This window comes from Plecotus auritus (genome assembly GCF_963455305.1).
Source record: "Plecotus auritus genome assembly, chromosome: 7".
Classification (NCBI taxonomy): Eukaryota; Metazoa; Chordata; class Mammalia; order Chiroptera; family Vespertilionidae; genus Plecotus; species Plecotus auritus.
The window spans coordinates 144,490,609-144,509,676 of NC_137774.1; the positions used below are offsets into that span (position 1 = coordinate 144,490,609).

Below are 19,068 nucleotides of genomic sequence, written 5' to 3' on the forward strand. Positions count from 1 at the left end.
TTTTTTTATTTTTTTAGTGGGGGTTGGTGGTTTTGGGGGCTTAACTATCTTTTGAAAGGTAAAAAAGGTACTTCTCAAATTTTAAATATGCATAGAATCACATGGGGATCTTGTTAAAATATAAATCCTGACTCAGTTGGTCTAAGGTGGGGCTTGAAATTCTCCATTTATGAGTTTCCAGCTAATGTCAGCACTGCTGGTTCATAACAAGGCTATAAGGAATATGTGATAAAGAAAGAAAAATAGTCTAATTGGAACTAAAATGAAGAAATTGGCCTAGAACAATAATTTTTTTTCTATTTAGGATAATGGATCCTTGAGAAATCTAGGGAAAACTGTAATTTAGAAAAATGCACATACACAAAATTTTGCCTACACAAACTTCAGGACCCCAAATTAAGAATCACTTGGAGGTTCTAGCTTCAGCAACTATGAATGTATAATCTAGTCACATACTATGTACCAAAATAATGTGTACAGCTGCATTTCATTGTTATATTCTCATAATCTCAGGTCCTCTAGAGAAAAGGGCAAACAAATATTTAATTAATTTAAACTAATTTAAATTAAATCATAATTGGATCTGTTTAGAATATATTTGAAATATAAATGCAGTGCTTCCCTCCCCCTCCCAAAAAACACCAGTTGAGAACTAAAAAGAGAAAGCAGAAAGTTGATGAAGCAAATGTGAAATTAAAGAAACATTGGCTTCCTTCACAAAAAAACAAAAAACACAACATTTTATTTTTATTCATTATATTCCCTGGCATATTTAAAATGTTATCATTTCAACTATGCTGTGAATGTAAATAAGCATCTTCTTCTATCAAAGAAAACGCTATTTTAATTCTATTTTAAATTAAGATCATTTTATTAACAACAAAAAACTCTAAGAATGGCAATGACTCAATTGTGTTCACACAAATTGAAAAAAAAATTATTTTAATTAATAAAGGGCATAAACATGAACCAGAGAAGCATGAAATTATTTTTTATAATTGCTAAGCCATTCATAGCTGCAAAGATAACTAATGCATTCCAGCATAAATTTCCAATGCTCATTTCTTTATTACAGCTCATATCCCAGCATCACACAATTCCCTAGGACTCATGGCTCCATGGTACATCCAATATTATCTTACTTCTGAATGCTGTCTTGGCTAAGAGAAAAAAAAATAGATGAAAAAATTTAAAGATTTTTAAATTGATTTTTAGAGAGAAGAAGGGAGAGGGAGAGAGAGAAGCATCATGGATGTAAGAGAGAAACATCAATAGGCTGCAACACCCAACCTACGGAGCCACACCAGGCAGGGCAAAATGGATGACATTTTACCTGACTAACAAGTGATCCCAATTAATAGAATAATTTCCCTGTGTTGATGATGGTAGCCCTCCCCATCTTTTTTCATTTCTGTAGAAATTCATCAACTATTATCTTAGTGTAAAAAGTAGTGAATCCCCCACCTTCCATGTGTGTCAGAAACTCCTAGAGGGTCTGTTAAAATGCACTTGCCAGGGCCCAATCCTACTCTGATCCAGAATGTTTTGGGTGGGCTTGGGAATGGGAACTTTCATTACATGCTATATTAGTTTGCTAGGGCTGCCATAACAAAATACCCCAGTCTGGGTAGGCTTAAACAAGAGAAGTTTATTTTTTCACAGTTCTGGAGGCTGCAAGTCCATGATCAAGATGTCAGCATTATTGGTTTCTCCTGAGACCTCTCTTCTAGCTTGCAGATGGTTGCCTTCTTCCAGTGCTCTAACATAGTCTTTCCTCTGTGCACACACCCCAGGTATCTGTCCAAATTTCCTTCTTTCACACAGACACCAGTCACATTGAATTAGGTCACACCCTGAAGGCCTCGTTTTAATTTAGTCGCCTTTTTAAAGGCCCTATCTCAAAATATAGTCACATTCTGAGGCACTAGAGATTAAGGCTTCAACGTATGAATTTTGTGTGTCCTAGTGTTTCTGATATAGGTAGCTTAAGGCTTATAGCCAGACAAATACTAACTTAGTCTCTAGGTAAACTAAATGGGTACATTCACTTCAGTCATTTAGTTGATGTGGATTAACATATGTGACCTCCTTCAGGAAAGTCTTGCTATTTTACTCAAAAAAAAAAAAAGAAAAATATCATTTGGTTTCCATCCTTATTGTCAACATAAAATAACTCTCCCAGTCACCCTATTGGTCTCTCCTCTGCTTTACATTTTTCTTTACAGTTATCACCACCTGACATAATGTCTGTTTTTTTTAAATATATTTTATTGATTTTTTTACAGAGAGGAAGGGAGAGGGATAGAGAGTTAGAAATATCGATGAGAGAGACATCAATCAGCTGCCTCCTGCACACCCCCTACTGGGGATGTGCCCACAACTAAGGTACATGTCCTTGATCGGAATCGAACCTGGGACCTTTCAGTCCGCAGGCTGACGCTCTATCCACTGAGCCAAACCAGTTAGGGCAATGTCTGTTTTTTCCTCACTAGAATGCAAGCACCACTTTATTTTGCTCATCACTGTACCTCCAGTGTGTAGAACAGTGACCATGAAGACCAGAATGTCCTTAAGGTGATCTTGCATTCCTTCTATGATGTAAAAGGCAAGGTCTTCTCCTGAGGAGCTGCATAGGTGATAGGGAAGGACGACTGAGAAGAATTAAGAAAACTTGAAGATCCAATATGGAGAATGACAGAGGAAGATTAGAGGGAATTCAAGAAGAGGGGTCTGGGCAGGGTTCAGAGCCCAGCTAAATGTGGAACCCATGAATGCCTATTTGCACTGCTGTGTGAACTCCAGCAATTCACATTTTAGCTCCTTCACAGTAAGTTCCTATTTACCTTACCTACTTATTCCTTGGCTATACCAAGCTTCTTTTTCTTCCTTAAACATCTTTATATCTTGGCGTTGTTAGTACCATTCCCTTTGAAGTCCCAACCTTCCCTTGGCTAACTTTTGTTTGTCTTTTAAAGACTCAGCTTAAATATTATATTTTGAAAATGTTCCCCAGTGTTCTCTAATATTAGCACAGTCTTTGGAATACAGACCTAGGCTCAAGAGGAGACTGTCATCTTTAGTGTATGATCTTCAGCAACATATTAATCTGTGTTTTTTTTTCATTCATTGTCTTCATCTGTAAAATGGATATAATGATAAGACCTATTTCAGAGAACTGTTTGAAAATGTTGAATGTAACTAAAGCACCTGACACCTAATTGGTCAGGAAATGGTTCCACTATTGCAGTTATTTGTATGTCTCCCTCTTGGCAGAAATTTCTTTAAAAGCGGGGATCGCCCTGACTGGTTTGGCTCAGTGGATAGAGCGTCGGCCTGCGGACTGAAGGGTCCCAGGTTCGATTCCGGTCAAGGGCATGTACCTTGGTTGCGGGCACATCCCCAGTGGGGGGTGTGCAGGAGGCAGCTGATCGATGTTTCTCTCCCACCAATGTTTCTAACTCTCTATCCCTCTGCCTTCCTCTCTGTAAAAAATCAATAAAATATATTTAAAAAAAAGCGGGGATAATGTCATGCTCATCTTTTTATTCCTAACATTTGATACAGTGGCTGGCACAGTAGATTTTCCAGAATTGTGCACTAAATTAATGATTAATGGAATGGAATAGGTAGTTGTTTTCTCCTGTGTTAAAGTACAGCAAAGAAAGACCAAGGCTTGGGAATACACAAAGTTAATTGTGCAGGGAAGAGTCAGCTTTGGTAATGACAGAAAAAAATTTCTTCAAGGGTACACACAGAAACATTAAAAACTAAAGCCATTATTCTGGCAGGCAACACAGGCAGGGACCTTGCACTCTGGATACCTTGTACGGTTGGATACCTTGCCCTGGCACAATACCCAGTGCAAAACAATTACCACTTTTACTGAATTTAGTAGTTTTTGTCTCTCAAAATGGAATAAACTTTGAGAAGACCAGTTTCCTATTTAACTCTGACTCTCCACCACCCAGCAGTATTTAATAAACAGCTGGAGCTCAATAAATGCGTAGGGAGAAGGACGTGGCACAAACGGAAGCTAAGCAACTAGTAGCCCTAGTGGAACTAGACACTTACTACATTCTACTTTCGGGATTGCTTCCCAAAGCGCAAGTAGGGAAATTACTCCCCCAGAGGAGCAAATTCCTCAACCCAAGATCCTGGGTTTCACACCCAACCTGTTCTGGGAAACAGGAGTGAGGTACGGTGATAGAAAGAAACCTTCTTTGGACATCAACGGTCCCAGAACCTGGCATCCACCAGGTCTAATCGCATTACAGAATTTACATCTCCATAATCCCCAGAGTACCATACCAAAACCTATTTAACCAACAGTGCTCATTGGGGCGACAGGCCACGCCCAGACCAAAACTAGCCAATCCAAACTTTCAGAATCCAAACTTTCAGAATCGGTAGCGCGGTGTCTTCTGGGATCTGTAGGCTTCCAAGGTTAGGCTTTCCTCTAGTTCATGACTACAATGCCCGGCGGCCCCTGGGCTCCAAGGCCGGCCCTCTTTCTGGGGGGCGGACCCCAGAGCGAACCGGGGGGCGGGCCCTCGCCTTTCCTCTCACCTCCCCAAGGGAGTGGCGTGGTGGTGCGGCCGGCGGTTCCCACGTGGTGCCATGATTGGGGTAGCGGGCTCTGGTCCTCGCTGACTTCCTGGGCCTGTGCACCCGCTGCCTGCAGAAATGCCCAAGATCAAGTCTGGGGCGAGCGGCCGCCGCGGGCGGCAACAGGGCCGGGAGCTGAAGAGCGCGGGAGGTGGGCCAACCCCGCGGGTGCTGAGGTCGGTCGGGTCTTCCGGCGGGACTGAGCCCGGGGAGTGGACCGAGATCTGGGCCGGGACAGTGAGATCTCAGGTCCTTGCTCCCGGAGCGCACAGGTCCTGGGATGCCGGGGCGCGGGCCACAGGCCCTGCGTGCTGTCTCTGGCTTCCTTCCCTGCAGAAGTTATGGGCTGAGCGCGCAGGCCAGGCTCCAGGGGTGACGTTTGCTGCGTCTGGTTGGCGCAGAAGTCTTCCGTCCACCTTCTCAGGTGCTTTCTTCTCTGCGACGGTCTAATAGCTAATAGTAGTTGGAAAATTAAGGCTGTTTCATGTTTTCTTTCAGGACTCATGTTCAACACGGGGATTGGGCAGCACATTTTGAAAAATCCTCTTATTGTTAACAGCATTATCGATAAGGTGGGTGTGGAAAAGGAAAGGGAGTTATTAAGTAATTATTATTAGGAATATTTGAGCGCACAGAGGATGTGTGGCACAAAGTAAATGCTCTTTAAAGACTTGTTGAATGAACTGAAGAATTTTCTAGTTTTCACAAGCTGTCTTTGCCATGATTTGCTTAATTCTGTGGATCTGGATTTCTACTGGTTCCGAATTCTTTTTCTTTGTATAGATTATTTACTTCATAGCTGGACATTTATTCAATTCCAAATTATTATTATTCCCCAATCACTTTTTCTAGGCACCACCCATGACTGTTAGTTTTTATTTATTTCAGAGCCTAAAGATATGTCTAAACAGAGATCTTAGGAAGTTTGTTCCCCCAGAGAAACTTATATGGTACAATGCAGTTCCACATATAAAGTCTTTGGCATATTCCTCCTGTATGTGTTATTGATGTTCTCTATTGTTTTAGATGATTGGGGATGCTATGACATGAAATGTAGGAGGTGCAAATTACTTTCATGGCAACAAAGGGAGCATCCTGGAGCAGAAGAAAGAGTATTACATAATTAAAGGACCTCATCTTGACTTCTTGTTATTTGCAAAATGAGGGTGGGCCTAGCTTTTTAACATTTTTGGCTCCTGGATTCCTTTGAGCATCTGATAATAGCTATGGATCTAGAATACCACAGCTGTGTGCTTACAAACATCCACTATTGTGTACAATTTCTGGGTACTCCTGCATCCCTGAAAACATACATGTGTTGAGAATTGAGAAATCCTGGTACAGCACACTATAGTTCTCTGGCAAGATCATTATATATAGTCCTTTCCAGTTTGAATTTGTTGATAACAGAGTTGGTAACAAGATGCTATTGAAATCATTTCCAAGGTAGAAAACAAAATGCCAACCCCAGAAAGAACTCTTCTGGGTTTCTGACTCCTAACTATTGTCCGAAGTTAGGAAAAGTGTCAGATTTCCACTTGCACCAAATGTTAGATAATTTTGTTAAGCATATAGATCATGAAGAAATTCCTAAAAATTGAGTTAGAATAAAAGATCTTAACCGAGTACTTTCTAGCAAAGATACTCAGGTGTAAATTATGTGGTCAGGAAAGCTAAAGTGGTTGTGTTTGCTTGCAGGCTGCCTTAAGACCAACTGATGTGGTGCTGGAAGTTGGACCTGGAACTGGCAATATGACTGTTAAGTTGCTAGAAAAGGCTAAAAAGGTAAAAGGATTTAATGTTTGGTATCAGAAATGACTATATGAGTAAGCTCAGGTGGTTTATAAATATAAATACTTTAATTAATTGCTATTATTTTAACAGTAACTCTTAATCCTTTGCTAGAAATTTTATCTTAGAAAATATGGGTGAATGGGTACAGGTGGTCAAAAGGTACAAGCTTCCAGTTATAAAATAAGTCCTAGGAATGTAACAGACAGCATGGTGATTATAGTTAACAATACTGTACTGTGTATTTGAAAGTTGCTAAGAGAGTAGATCTTAAAAGTTTTAATCATAAAATAAACAAAAAATTGTTAACTAGACTTATCTTGGGATATATACATATTATGTTGTATACCTGAAACTAATATAATGTTATATGTCAACTATATCTTAATTCTTTTAAAGGGTTTAAAAGAAAATGTGGGCTGTATCAGTCAGGAAAACAGAAACCACATTAGATATTTCAATACAGGGAAATTAGTACAGGGAATTGGTTACATGGTTGTTACAGGACTAAAAGAATAAAATGAGAACATTGAGGTAACCTAAGAATAATAATTGCAAAAAGCAGCTATCACCTCTAGGCTCAGGGAAACAAAGTAAGGAAGTTGGAGTTATTGGAACCTAGAACTTTGGAACCTAAAGAGCTGAAGCACAGGCCCCTGACGTTGGGGTAGCACCTGGCCACCGCTAGTGTCTTTGTCTCTTGGCTGACCCAGTTTCCAGGGAAATGGAACGATTGTTCTGTCCTCAGGTGGAAGTAGGTAGCACATTTTAAGGCACTTATTTGAAGAGACTTTAGTGAAGAGACTATTTACAAAATGTGTGGGAATGGGGTTGAAGGGAACCAGTAAGCATTAGTGAAAGACCCAGGGACTAACAACAGCAGGTAACCGTTCAAAGGACTCAAGGGACAAAAGGAGGGAACTGTGTTATTGAGTCATTGAACAGGGGCCACTGATAGTGGAACACAGCCATTGCCAGAACACCTGAAAGGCATGGTGGGCATTAGGAAATACTCAGCCTCTGTCCTTGTGCCCTACAATGCTGGTTCCTTTCATTGGCTAGTCCCAACTAGAAATCAAGGGCAAGGGAGGGGGCTGCATCACTCTACAGGGCACAGGGAAAGCTGGAGAAAGGAACTGAAAGTCAAATCGACTAAGCAGCACAGATATCTAGTCTGCAGACATGGTCTTCCTGGAAGTCATTCAACCTCAGCTGATAGTGAATTAAAATGACAATTTCAGCCTTACCTGGTATCCCTTTACATTCAGAAATTATCTATGCTGTGTACTCTGAACTTAATAGATGAAAGAAATGATATACTCATTCTAGGAGCAGTTGTCTTTGTGTGCGTCTGTCTAGAACAGTGGTCGGCAAACCGCGTGGCTCGCGAGCCACAGTTTGCCGTTCTGTTGACTAATGAGTTTGCCGACCACTGGTCTAGAACATTTATTACACAGACTTTCTGTGTATTTTTTTCATCCTCTGTTCAGTTACAAACATGGAGCCAGATGAGCATGATAATTCTGTCAATTATTTGGGTAGTCCTTTAGCTGACCACTTTTCTGGGTGGTATTTTCCATTGTTTGAAATGGTAGTGAACAATTGAAAGAATATTGGTAATAGAATTGGGAAAAATAAATTTAGTTCATGTAAATCATGTAAGAGTTACTATTGAGATAAGAAAAGCTTTATATTCCATAATTATTATTTTTTAATATAGGTAATTGCCTGTGAACTTGACCCAAGGCTAGTAGCTGAACTGCACAAAAGGGTTCAGGGCACGTGAGTATTCATAATGGAATTAAAGTGCATTTCAATCTCATAAAACAATATTCTTTTTTAAGTTTTTTTTTGTTTTGTTTTGTTTTTTGTTTTTGTTTTTTATCAGACCTCTGGCCAGCAAACTTCAAGTAATGGTGGGTGATGTGTTGAAAACAGATTTGCCATTCTTTGATGCTTGTGTAGCAAATTTGCCTTATCAGGTATGTTTTCAGATTGTTGGGAACATTATATTAAATGTTTCTCTGGTGTGTCTTTCCCAGAAATAACTAGTTAATTCTTTTACAGATCTCTTCTCCTTTTGTCTTCAAGTTGTTGCTGCATCGACCTTTTTTCAGGTTTGTAACAAACACCAAAGTGACTGCCAAACAACTAGAAAAACTGACAGTTTTCAACAAGAAAAATTGACAGTTTAGGTCATGAACACAGCTAAAGATGAAAGTTAATTGAGTTGCCTGGCCGGTGTGGCTCAGTGGATTGAGCAACATCCCATGTACCAAGAGGTCCCTGGTTCAATTCCCGGTCAGGGAACATGCCTGGGTTTCAGGCTCGATCGCCAGTAGGGGGCTTGTAGGAGGCAGCGGTTGATGTTTCTCTATCATCAATGTTTCTATCTTTGTCCCTTTCTAAAAAAAAATCATTAAAACTTTTATTTTTTTTGCAAAGAGAGTTAATTCAGTTGAAAACCAACTGGATAGTTTGTTTTGTAGAAAATATCAATTTCTGTGGAGCTCTTTCTCTTTTTGTATTTGACAGAGTTATTGGGGGATGTGTGGTGTAAACCCTCCTTCTGAGATCAGCAACTTTTCACTAGTTTCTCATCCTCAGGTTAGACTTTTTATTACCTTACTGGAGGCCCTGTGCACTGGTGGAGTCCCTCAGCCTGGCCCGTGCCCTCTTGCAATCCGGGACCCCTCGGAGGATGTCGGACTGCTGGTTCCCCCAAGGCATGTAGTAGTGTGTGAAGCGGCAGGCGGTTGGGGAGAAGCCTAGGCTGGGCGCCATGCTGCTCCCACTCATCCTGGCCCTGCTGTGCCTGCCGCCGCTGCTCAGTAGGGTGCTGCTGTGGTGGCGCTGCACTCGCCAGCCATGAGCCCGGCATTTGGCGCCCCTCAGTTAGCTGAGCTGTGTTGAGCATCTGCCCCCCCCTCCTGCATTGAGCATCTGCCCCCTGGTGGTCATTGCGTGGCATAGGGACCAGTCAAATGGTCATTTGGTCACTTAGGCTTATAGATATAGACTAGTGAATTTGTTTCCAGTGCATGAATTTGTGCACCAGTGGGGTCCCTTGGCCTGGCCTGCGGGATCGGGCCAAAACTGGCTCTGTGACATCCCCTGAGGGGTCCCGGATTGCAAGAGGGCACAGGCCAGGCTGAGGGACCCCACTGGTGCACGATCGGAGCTGGGGAGGGACGTGGGAAGTTGGCCAGGGAGGGACCGCGGGAGGGCTCCAGGGTGTGTCTGGCCCATCTCGCTCAGTCCCGATCGGCCAGACCCCAGCAGCAAGCTAACCTACCGGTCTGAGCGTCTGCCCCCTGGTGGTCAGTGCATGTCATAGTGACTGGTCGACGGGTCGACTCTCTGCCCCCTCGTGCGTGGTCAGTGCTCATCATAGTGAGCGGTTGAGCGGCCTTAGAATATCATGAGCATATTTACGCTTTGATTGAATGGACAACCGGACACTTAGCATATTAGGCTTTTGTTATATAGGATAGGATAGATGTCTACACAATTTCGGTGGCTTCCTAAGGTGTTTCTAGGACAATCTATACCAATCATTTTCACACTGCAAGCCAAAAACCCCCTAGTGGTTATAAAATAAATTCAGTGGGTCATGATTGTCTTTTTAATTTTTTTAATGATATGGAATGGAATATATCAGGTTCTTAAGTTCATGTGGCCCAAGTGATTATAGTTTTACAAAACTTTTGTTTAAGTTACATAAGCACATATACATACAGATATTTGTGGCCTGGGTGGCAATGTCAAATATATTTCTTAATGTGACTTACAGTCAAAAAAGTTTGAGTCAAAACCTACCTTTGAAGATGATCATTTTCTGTTCGAGCCTCCAAAAGCCTGTCATTGCTTGCTGAATTAGAAAAAAAAAATCTACATTTCTTAATCTGCTAAATCAGAAGGACACTGGTTTCACAACCTGCCTCAGCTCTTCCATAAGGGTGTTTGCTACCCCATGAATATAATTTATCTACTGAGTCAATTTTGTTTGTTTGGGTTTTGTTTTCCTAGAAGGGGTGAGATAGATTGGTGCTGATCTGAAATACTTTTTCATTTGATCATTGAGGGCTTACATTGGCAAGGGGTGAGAGGTATAGCCATTATAAAATGAAAAGGCCAACTGGGTCATTTCGTGATAATAAAGCTAAGGCTGAGTGTTCACCTATCTTCTAATCAGATGGACTAATTGTCATGAACTGCAGGTGTTGCTTTGCTCTGTTTCCCGTTCAAGAAAATCTGTTGAAGTTCAAATATATTAATAGTTGAAAGTGACCATTTTCCTTACTCCTTTTTGTTGTCTTTTCAGATGTGCTATACTTATGTTTCAAAGAGAATTTGCTCTCCGACTGGTTGCAAAACCTGGAGATAAGTTATACTGCAGACTCTCAATTAACACACAGCTGTTAGCCCGTGTGGACCATTTAATGAAAGTAAGTGACTATTATTGAACTAATGTGACTTAACTCATCCTCTAGCATCTAACTGTGCCTTCTGTGAGGAGAGCATATTTGATTAGTAATTTAGTTATTTTTGAGATGATTACTGAAACAGTTTTTGATTAACAGGTTGGAAGGAATAACTTCAGACCACCACCCAAGGTGGAATCCAGTGTTGTAAGAATAGAACCTAAGAATCCACCACCACCTATCAATTTTCAGGTGAGGTTAAAATACAAGGTCATTCAGTGAAGGAAAAAAATGTCCAAGCTGGGAGATGTTTGTCTGTAACAGCTGGGAGATGTTTGTCTGAGTCAACCTAAATGTCCTAACAGGAAAATGTTAATTATGATACATCCTGTGATGGAGTAGATGGAATAATTTGACTCAAGATAGTTGTGAAGACCACACAAGCACATGGAAAATGTTTGCAAAATGTAAAAAGATTAGAATCCCATTGCATTTTGTTGAGGATTATAGGTATGGAAAACGTTTCTATTTGAATAAGACTTGGAAAACAAGATGAGGTGAAAATAGTTGTTAGAATAATATTATGGGAAACACTTTTTAATCAAAATTCTTATTTTTGTGATTTAAAAAGAGAAGGAAACCAGATCACTTGATATAAAACCTTACTGCAATCACTTTGGATAAAAACATGCTTGTGTGGTCAATAACTGGTGGTAAATGGAGTGGCTTGTCAATTACTCCTTCAAAGGAGGCTTAGGTGTGTTGCATAGGATGTATTCTAAATTATGCTTGTTTGAATCATGTTTTTTTAAATTTTCTTTATTGATTAAGGTATTACATATGTGTCCTTAATCACCCCATTGCCCCCCACCCCTTAATCATGCCCTCACCTCCCTGGTGTCTGTGTCCATTGGTTATGCTTATATGCATGCATACAAGTCCTATGGTTGATCTTTCCCCCTCCCCCCCCACCCTCCCATGCCTTCCCTCTGAGATTTGATAGTCTGATCGATGCTTCTCTGCCTCTGGATCTGTTTTTGTTCATCAGTTTATGTTCATTATATTCCACAAATGAGTGAGATCATGTGATATTTATCTTTCTCCAACTGACTTATTTCGCTTAGGATAATGCTCTCCAGGTCCATCCATGCTGTTGCAAATGATAGGAGTTCCTTCCTTTTTATAGCAGCTAGTCTTCCATTGTGTAGATGTACCAGTTTTTTAATCCACTCATCTGCTGATGGGCACTTAGGTTGCTTCCAAATCTTAGCTATAGTAAATTGTGCTGCTATGAACATAGGGGTGCATATATCCTTTCTGATTGGTGTTTCCAGTTTCTTGGGATATATTCCTAGAAGTGGGATCACTGGGTCAAATGGGAGTTCCATTTTTAGTTTTTTGAGGAAACTCCATACTGTTCTCCACAGTGGCTGCACCAGTCTGCATTCCCACCATCAGTGCATGAGGGTTCCTTTTTCTCCGCATCCTCGCCAGCACTTGTCATTTGTTGATGATAGCCATTCTGACAGGTGTGAGACGGTACTGCGTTGTCATTTTGATTTGCATCTCTCGGACGATTAGTGACTTTGAGCATGTTTTCATATGTCTCTTGGCCTTCCTAATGTCCTCTTTCGGAAAGCATCTATTTAGGTCCGTTGCCCGTTTTTTGATTGGGTTGTTTATCTTCCTTTTGTTAAGTTGTATGAGTTCCCTGTAAATGTTGGAGATTAAACCCTTATGAGAGATAACATTGGCAAATATGTTCTCCCATGCAGTGGGCTTTCTTGTTGTTTTGTTGGTTTCTTTTGCTGTGCAGAAGCTTTTTATTTTGATGTAGTCCCATTAGTTTATTTTCTCTTTCGTTTCCATTGCCCTAGGACAGTGGTCGGCAAACTGCGGCTCTGTTGACTAATGAGTTTGCCGACCACTGGGATAGAGGCTTAATCACAAGGAACAACAACAGCCTGTAATTATTGGAATCGAGAGTCTAGGTCAGTGGTCGGCAAACTCATTAGTCAACAGAGTGGCAAACCACGGCTCGCGAGCCGCAGTTTGCCGACCACTGCCCTAGGAGTATCGGTGAAGATAGTGCTTCGGCATATGTCTGAGATTTTGCCACCTGTGGATTCCTCTAAGATTTTTATGGTTTCCTGTCTTACGTTTAAGTTCTTTATCTATTTTGAGTTTATTTTTGTGTATGGTGTAAGTTGGTGGTCTAGTTTCATTTTTTGCATGTATTTGTGAATCATGTTTTTTGAAAATGACAGATGGCATGTGACACTTTAGGTGCCAAAATGCTATATTGTTCTTTGTTCAGATGTGGAATAATGTATTTTTTTGTAATTTTTGGAATTGAGGTTAAAATATTCAGTGAGGTAAACAAAAGTTTAAAAAAAGTATACATCTTTTCTTTTGCATGTGTCAGCCACATCAAAATATAGAACATGTTTATCACTCCAGAAGGTTCATTCCAGGTTTATATGTTAGGAGACACAATAATACCTAGCAGGCCTAGAAAAGAAGTTTGACATTTTGTAAGAAAATATTCATCTTCTCTTTCAGGAATGGGATGGGCTAGTAAGGATCACCTTTGTTAGGAAAAACAAGACACTGTCTGCTGCATTTAAGTAAGTATTTTACTAATTTATAATGTATGAAGGACCAATGCTCCAGACACTGGGCTAACTGCTAGAATTTTGTCCTTTTCCTGAACATATATATCCTAAGCATAATGACTGCCCATGTCCAGATACACTTTACCTTTTTAACTGACTTTGTACTTTGGGTGGCATAAGAATTTAATGAAGGAAGTTCCTAGAGTTGGGAATTAGATCAGGTTTATTGGCAAAACGGGGGAAAAAACAAAAACTGACTACACATCTGCCTACTTTTTCCTTGAAAAAATAGTGATGAGGGACCCCTTCCACATTTGTATAAGATTCATTTAATTTTATTTACTTGGAAAAATGTAATAGTATTTTGGGATAAAAGAGAGGTGAAAAGTTTAATTTTATATATATACACACACACACACATATATATATTTAATATATTTTTATTAATTTCAGAGAGGGAAACATCAGTGAGAGAATCATTGATTGGCTGCCTCCTGCACACTCCCCACTGGGGGTCAAGCCCAAGGCCCCTGGCATGTGCCCTGACTGGGAGTTGAACCATGTCCTCCTGGTTCACAGCTTGATGTTCAATCACTGAGCAACACCAGCCGTGCTAGATTTTTTTTTTAGGTGACATTTTGTGGAGAGTCTGGAATTTCATTAACACGTTAAGTGCCATGTCAGTCACCGGTGACTAAAAAGGAAAGGAAGACAAAACAGGCTTGGCGCTTAACGTGTTAAGAATTGGAGATGTTTATTAGGACTTTACTTTTTAAATATAACTGTAGTTTGTGGTTGTTTCTTAAGTTTTAAGTATTCAATACCTTTTTTAGTTTCTTAATTTCACCATATGAAACATAGATTTTTATCTGATAATAAAAGGATATTATTGATAATCTCTAATTTTGGAATAATACTAATGTCATTTATGCTACAGGTCAAGTGCAGTACAGCAGTTATTGGAAAAAAACTACAGAATTCACTGTTCGGTCCATAATACTGTAAGCAGAAAATGTTTGTGATTTCAATTTGTTGTGTTTTAAAATATCCCTCTATTTCTTATTACTTTCCATCTATCAAGATTCTTTAATTTTGTACATTCCATAAGATCCTTAAAAGATCACAAGCAATGTATAAGTAGCACAACTTCAACAAGTCAGTGCTCATGTATATTCTGTGGAACAGACCTGAGAAACCTCAGTTACTCCACGTGTCTTCTTCAATTACTGATAGCTGTTTCAGCCATAGATTCAACTGAGTTATTTCCTCAAAGGTGTAGGCATGTGCAGTTTGCTCAGCTTAAAATAACTGTGACCATCCTTTCTTGTCTGTTGCTCATATAGCAATTATAAGTTTAAAATGTCAATACCTAGATTAGAATAAAGTAGACTGAATAGCAGATTTCTGGTTGTGAGCCTCATGCCTCTTACATTATCAGTACAACATTTTCTTTAATCAATTTTGTGCCTGTGAGCACACATAAACATCTATATATATAAAAGCCAAGCAACTGGAACAACAGGTCACTATGATGTGCACTGTGGCTGTCCAACCAGCCATCTAACCAGCCTGATGGGGGTGGGGCTGGGAGGTTGGCCTCAATTGGCCTTGGTAGGGGCGGGCCGGCTGGACCCCACCCATGCATGAATTCGTGCACCAGGCCTCTAGTATCCATATATAATGACTATTTATTTATTAGTTCTTTCAAATTAACTAAACAGAGCAAACAGAAAAAAGCAAATTTTCGTTCTATTTTTGGACTCCTATGGTTTAATATATCACATTGCTACCTCCATTTTCTTTTATAGACAAAATCATTAAACATTGCTTAAGTAAGAAAATATTAAGCTGGATTAAGAAAAATCTTTGGATGAAAAATGTAAAGTCTGATATATTTAATATTCCTTAAGGGTTGGAGAGGCCATCTCTTAGAAAAAAATTAAGCTGGAAAAATGAGATTGGTGCCAATAAAAAGTGAGTTGTTTTAAAAGGAGTAACAATTGCTTTAAAATTTAGTTTCAGCTCCAACTATTTTGTTATGAAAAGCTGAAACTGATTTTTAATAAAGAATTTTTAAAAAAGAGGACAATATTCTTGATTCATTCATTCATTCAAGGACTTCGAGTATTTGGTATGTGCTAAAGATCAGTCACTTAGAGAGGTGCAAGTAATGGACAGATGGTAACTATTTTATGACTTACTGAACTAAAAAGAAAAAGAGTCAAGGTGACTTCATTAAAGGTATGTTGTTCATTTATTCTGAATCTTGATAGATCATACCAGAAGATTTCAGCATAGCAGATAAAGTACAGCAAATCCTAACCAGCACAGGTTTTAGTGACAAACGGGCCCGTTCCATGGACATAGATGACTTCATCAGGTAATTACATTTTTCTTTTCCTAAGTGTTTACATTACTTTACTGTCACACCTTAAGATGAGAGATTTAAAGGCTTTTAAGTGGCGTAAGGTGCTACCTGGGAGTTATTGCATAGCACTTCCAAGGCATAGAATGGTATTTGGTGTAGAAGATGGAGGCTAGTTAGCTGCAGCAGAATGAACATTTTAAGAACAGTAGTAAATAACAGTCCTAGCCTGGAGATTGCCTGTGTCAGTGTGTGTTGTGGTTTGTATGGTTCTCCCCTTTAACTTCCTCTAACTCCCTATTCATAATCTATTGTGGGCAGAAGAATCCTAAGACATGTAGTTGGATCTCACTTTTTTCTTTTTTTATGGAAATATTTTTTAATTGATTTCAGAGAGGAAGGGAGAGGGAGAGATAGAAACATCAATGATGAGAATCATTGATTGGCTGCCTCCTGCACGACCCCTACTGGGGATTGAGCCCGCAACCAGGCATGTGCCCTTGACTGGAATTGAACCCAGGAACTTTCAGTCCCCAGGCCAACACTCTTTCCACTGAGCCAAACCGGCTAGGGCTCTTACTTTTTTCTTTATTGGGCATAGCGATTGTTAAATAGACCCTAAGCCATGAAATAGTTTCAGTTACAGTCATATCTGGTTATCCTATCTAATAAAAGAGTAATATGCAGATTGACCATCATTCCAACACACAAGATGACCACAAGATGGCCAGGAGGGGAGGGAAGTTGGGAGGAACCAGGCCTGCAAGGGAGGGCAGTTGGGGGCAATCAAGCCTGCAGGGGAGGGCAGTTGGGAAGGACCAGGCCTGCAGGGGAGGGCAGTTAGGGGCAAACAGGCTGGCAGGGGAGCAGTTAGGCATCAATCAGGATGGCAGGGGAGTGGTTAGGGCAGGGGTGGGCAAACTCTTTGACTCGAGGGCCACAATGGGTTCTTAAACTGGACCAGAGGGCCGGAACAAAAGCATGGATGGAGTGTTTGTGTGAACTAATATAAATTCAAAGTAAAGGAGCGGAGGGGAGACCAAGAGAACCGGATAGAATAGCCGGATCTGGCCCGCGGGCCGTAGTTTGCCCACGGCTGGGGGTTAGGGGGTGATCAGGCTGGCAGGCAGAAGTGGTTAGGGGCAAGCAGGTGAGCAGTTGGGAGCCAGCAGTCCTGGATTGTGAGAGGGATGTCGGGCAGCCAGACATCCCTCGAGGGGTCCCAGATTGGAGAGGGTGCAGGCTGGGCTGAGGGACATCTCCTCCCCACCCCGTGCAAGAATTTCATGCACCGGGCCTCTAGTAATTTATAATTGCTTTAGTAATATAGTTACTTGTTTTGTAATTATCTGGGCAATGTACACCAAAATTTATTTTCCTTGAATTATACAAGTCTCATGAAAATAGAATAAGGCTTCAGTTACCCAGGTAATTATTAACCTGTACTCACTGTTTTTAATCACTAACACTTTGGTTTCCTCATAAACCATCACTTAATATAGAAGTTTTTGCCTCTTTAGCTAATTCATTTTTAAATCTTCGATGGTCTAGGGGCTGAATAAAAAAAACAAGGGTAGATGGTTGCAAAAGTCATTGGTTTGACTTTTCTAAGCTGGAAATACAGTTCTATATAAATAAGACAAGTAGTGTTTACATTTTATATTGGCAGGTTAGTGATACTACTGAGTCTATTCAATGTTAATCCTAGGAGTTAAATATTACTCATAGATACCTAGCTTCCTTTTTTAGACATTTTAACCCATCTTGACCTGTTCCTACGAGCCATCCTAAAAATAATCTCCCATCTAAATAGAAATATTTCCTCTTATTTTCACCAAATTTCTTCCAGTCTTCTTTTTCACTTACCATGTTGAAACAATTGCTAATGAGCTCTTAGGTCTGGGATAGTAGAGGTCTATGATACTTTTAATCAAATTCATAATTTAAGACATACAGGCTATTACAAAAAGAGGTATTAAAAAGATGGGTTTTAATCACTGTCTTATACATTTAGTTGGAAAATGTTTCTTTAATGACTAGTGTTCTGAGTGGGTGGGCTTCATAGGTTTGCTGATGTGTTCATGTTTTAGAATTCATAGTATGAGAACTATATGCACTGTTTGTTATGTGCTACAGATTAGTTTTTCAATACCATCTCACTTTGGCTTCTTTTTTCAGATTGTTACATGGATTCAATGCAGAAGGTATCCATTTTTCTTAGGTATCTGGAAAACAGAATTTTCAAACTCAAGAAAAGAAACTTGAATTATATATTTTTAATAATTTGAGAAGATAAAGTATGCTTTTCCTCCACTGGGACACTGTGCTTGACTATTTTTTATTTAATGCTACTGTTACTAGTAATTAGTCCGAATTTCTAAGGTAGTTAAGTCAATTTAAGTTCCCAAGGTTTTTTTTTCTGTTTATTTTATATCTAATACAGGGCAGGGTCTAGCCTATACATGACAATTTTCAAGAGCCGTAGACACGCACAACTTGACATTTAAAACATCATTTATAAGAGGTTATTGTATAAAGATGTTACTCTTCTATTTTCTATGTTATATATTACTGTGAAGACCTCTTTAGGCCTTCAGCTCTTTAGTCCTTTATCCCTCAGGTATAAAGTTAAATATGCTTAACTGAGTCACATATTCCCCATATCATTTCTTCTTATTCATATGTACAGTAAAACAATTTTCTTATATTTTAATTTTGTTTCTCTCTCTCTCTGTTTATCCTATACAACTTCTATCACTGCCTACCTACCCCTTTACTTATCCTGTAACATCACAGTTACATCAGAGTTCTGGGTAAGCTTAAGTCTGCTCCTGAGACCATGTGGTGCCAAACATATTACTTCTGGGAAAGATTCCATACCTGTAAAATAAGGATGCTCAACTAGAATGTAAAATGAATTATAAGATTGTATGTTTTTTTCTTGGGGAGATAGTAATAGTTTTAACAAAATTTCCAGAGGTTTTAGAAATCAAAACTTCATTTAAAATATCTGCCCATCAACTTCAAAACAAACAAAACTCAACCAGTAATTTTCCCACAAGAACTGGCTCCCAGTATACCTCCTATAACTTCTGGATAATTAAAATTTCCAGCACTCTTTTATATACCTGATTCTTAGTTACAATCTATTTTAAAATGTAAGGTTGATAATTTCAATAGATGTCATAACCATATCTTAATTAGTTACTATGTCTAAATCATTATTAATATTGTTAATGTCCTTTAATAAAGAATTATATATAATAGT

At 39.6% G+C, this 19,068-nt stretch overlaps 1 protein-coding gene across 1 annotated transcript; it reads left to right on the forward strand.

Moving 5' to 3' along the window:
* The first annotated feature begins 4,505 nt into the window (after positions 1 to 4,505).
* Positions 4,506 to 19,062, forward strand: DIMT1 (DIM1 rRNA methyltransferase and ribosome maturation factor). Its single transcript, XM_080681774.1, has 12 exons — positions 4,506 to 4,756; positions 5,104 to 5,177; positions 6,304 to 6,390; positions 8,117 to 8,178; positions 8,285 to 8,378; positions 8,464 to 8,513; positions 10,721 to 10,844; positions 10,980 to 11,072; positions 13,383 to 13,447; positions 14,373 to 14,436; positions 15,709 to 15,815; positions 17,979 to 19,062. Exons 1-12 carry the CDS (start codon positions 4,684 to 4,686, stop codon positions 18,019 to 18,021), a joined length of 936 nt encoding a protein of 311 aa, XP_080537900.1. The 5' UTR covers positions 4,506 to 4,683; the 3' UTR covers positions 18,022 to 19,062.
* The last annotated feature ends 6 nt before the right edge of the window (positions 19,063 to 19,068 follow it).

Coding starts and splice junctions, on each gene's coding strand:
- DIMT1 (XM_080681774.1), top strand. CDS start 4,684: ATGCCCAAGATCAAGTCTGGGGCGAGCGGCCGCCGCGGGCGGCAACAG. Junction 8,514..10,720: donor CTGCATCGACCTTTTTTCAG/GTTTGTAACAAA, acceptor TTGTCTTTTCAG/ATGTGCTATACTTATGTTTC. Junction 15,816..17,978: donor GACATAGATGACTTCATCAG/GTAATTACATTT, acceptor TTCTTTTTTCAG/ATTGTTACATGGATTCAATG.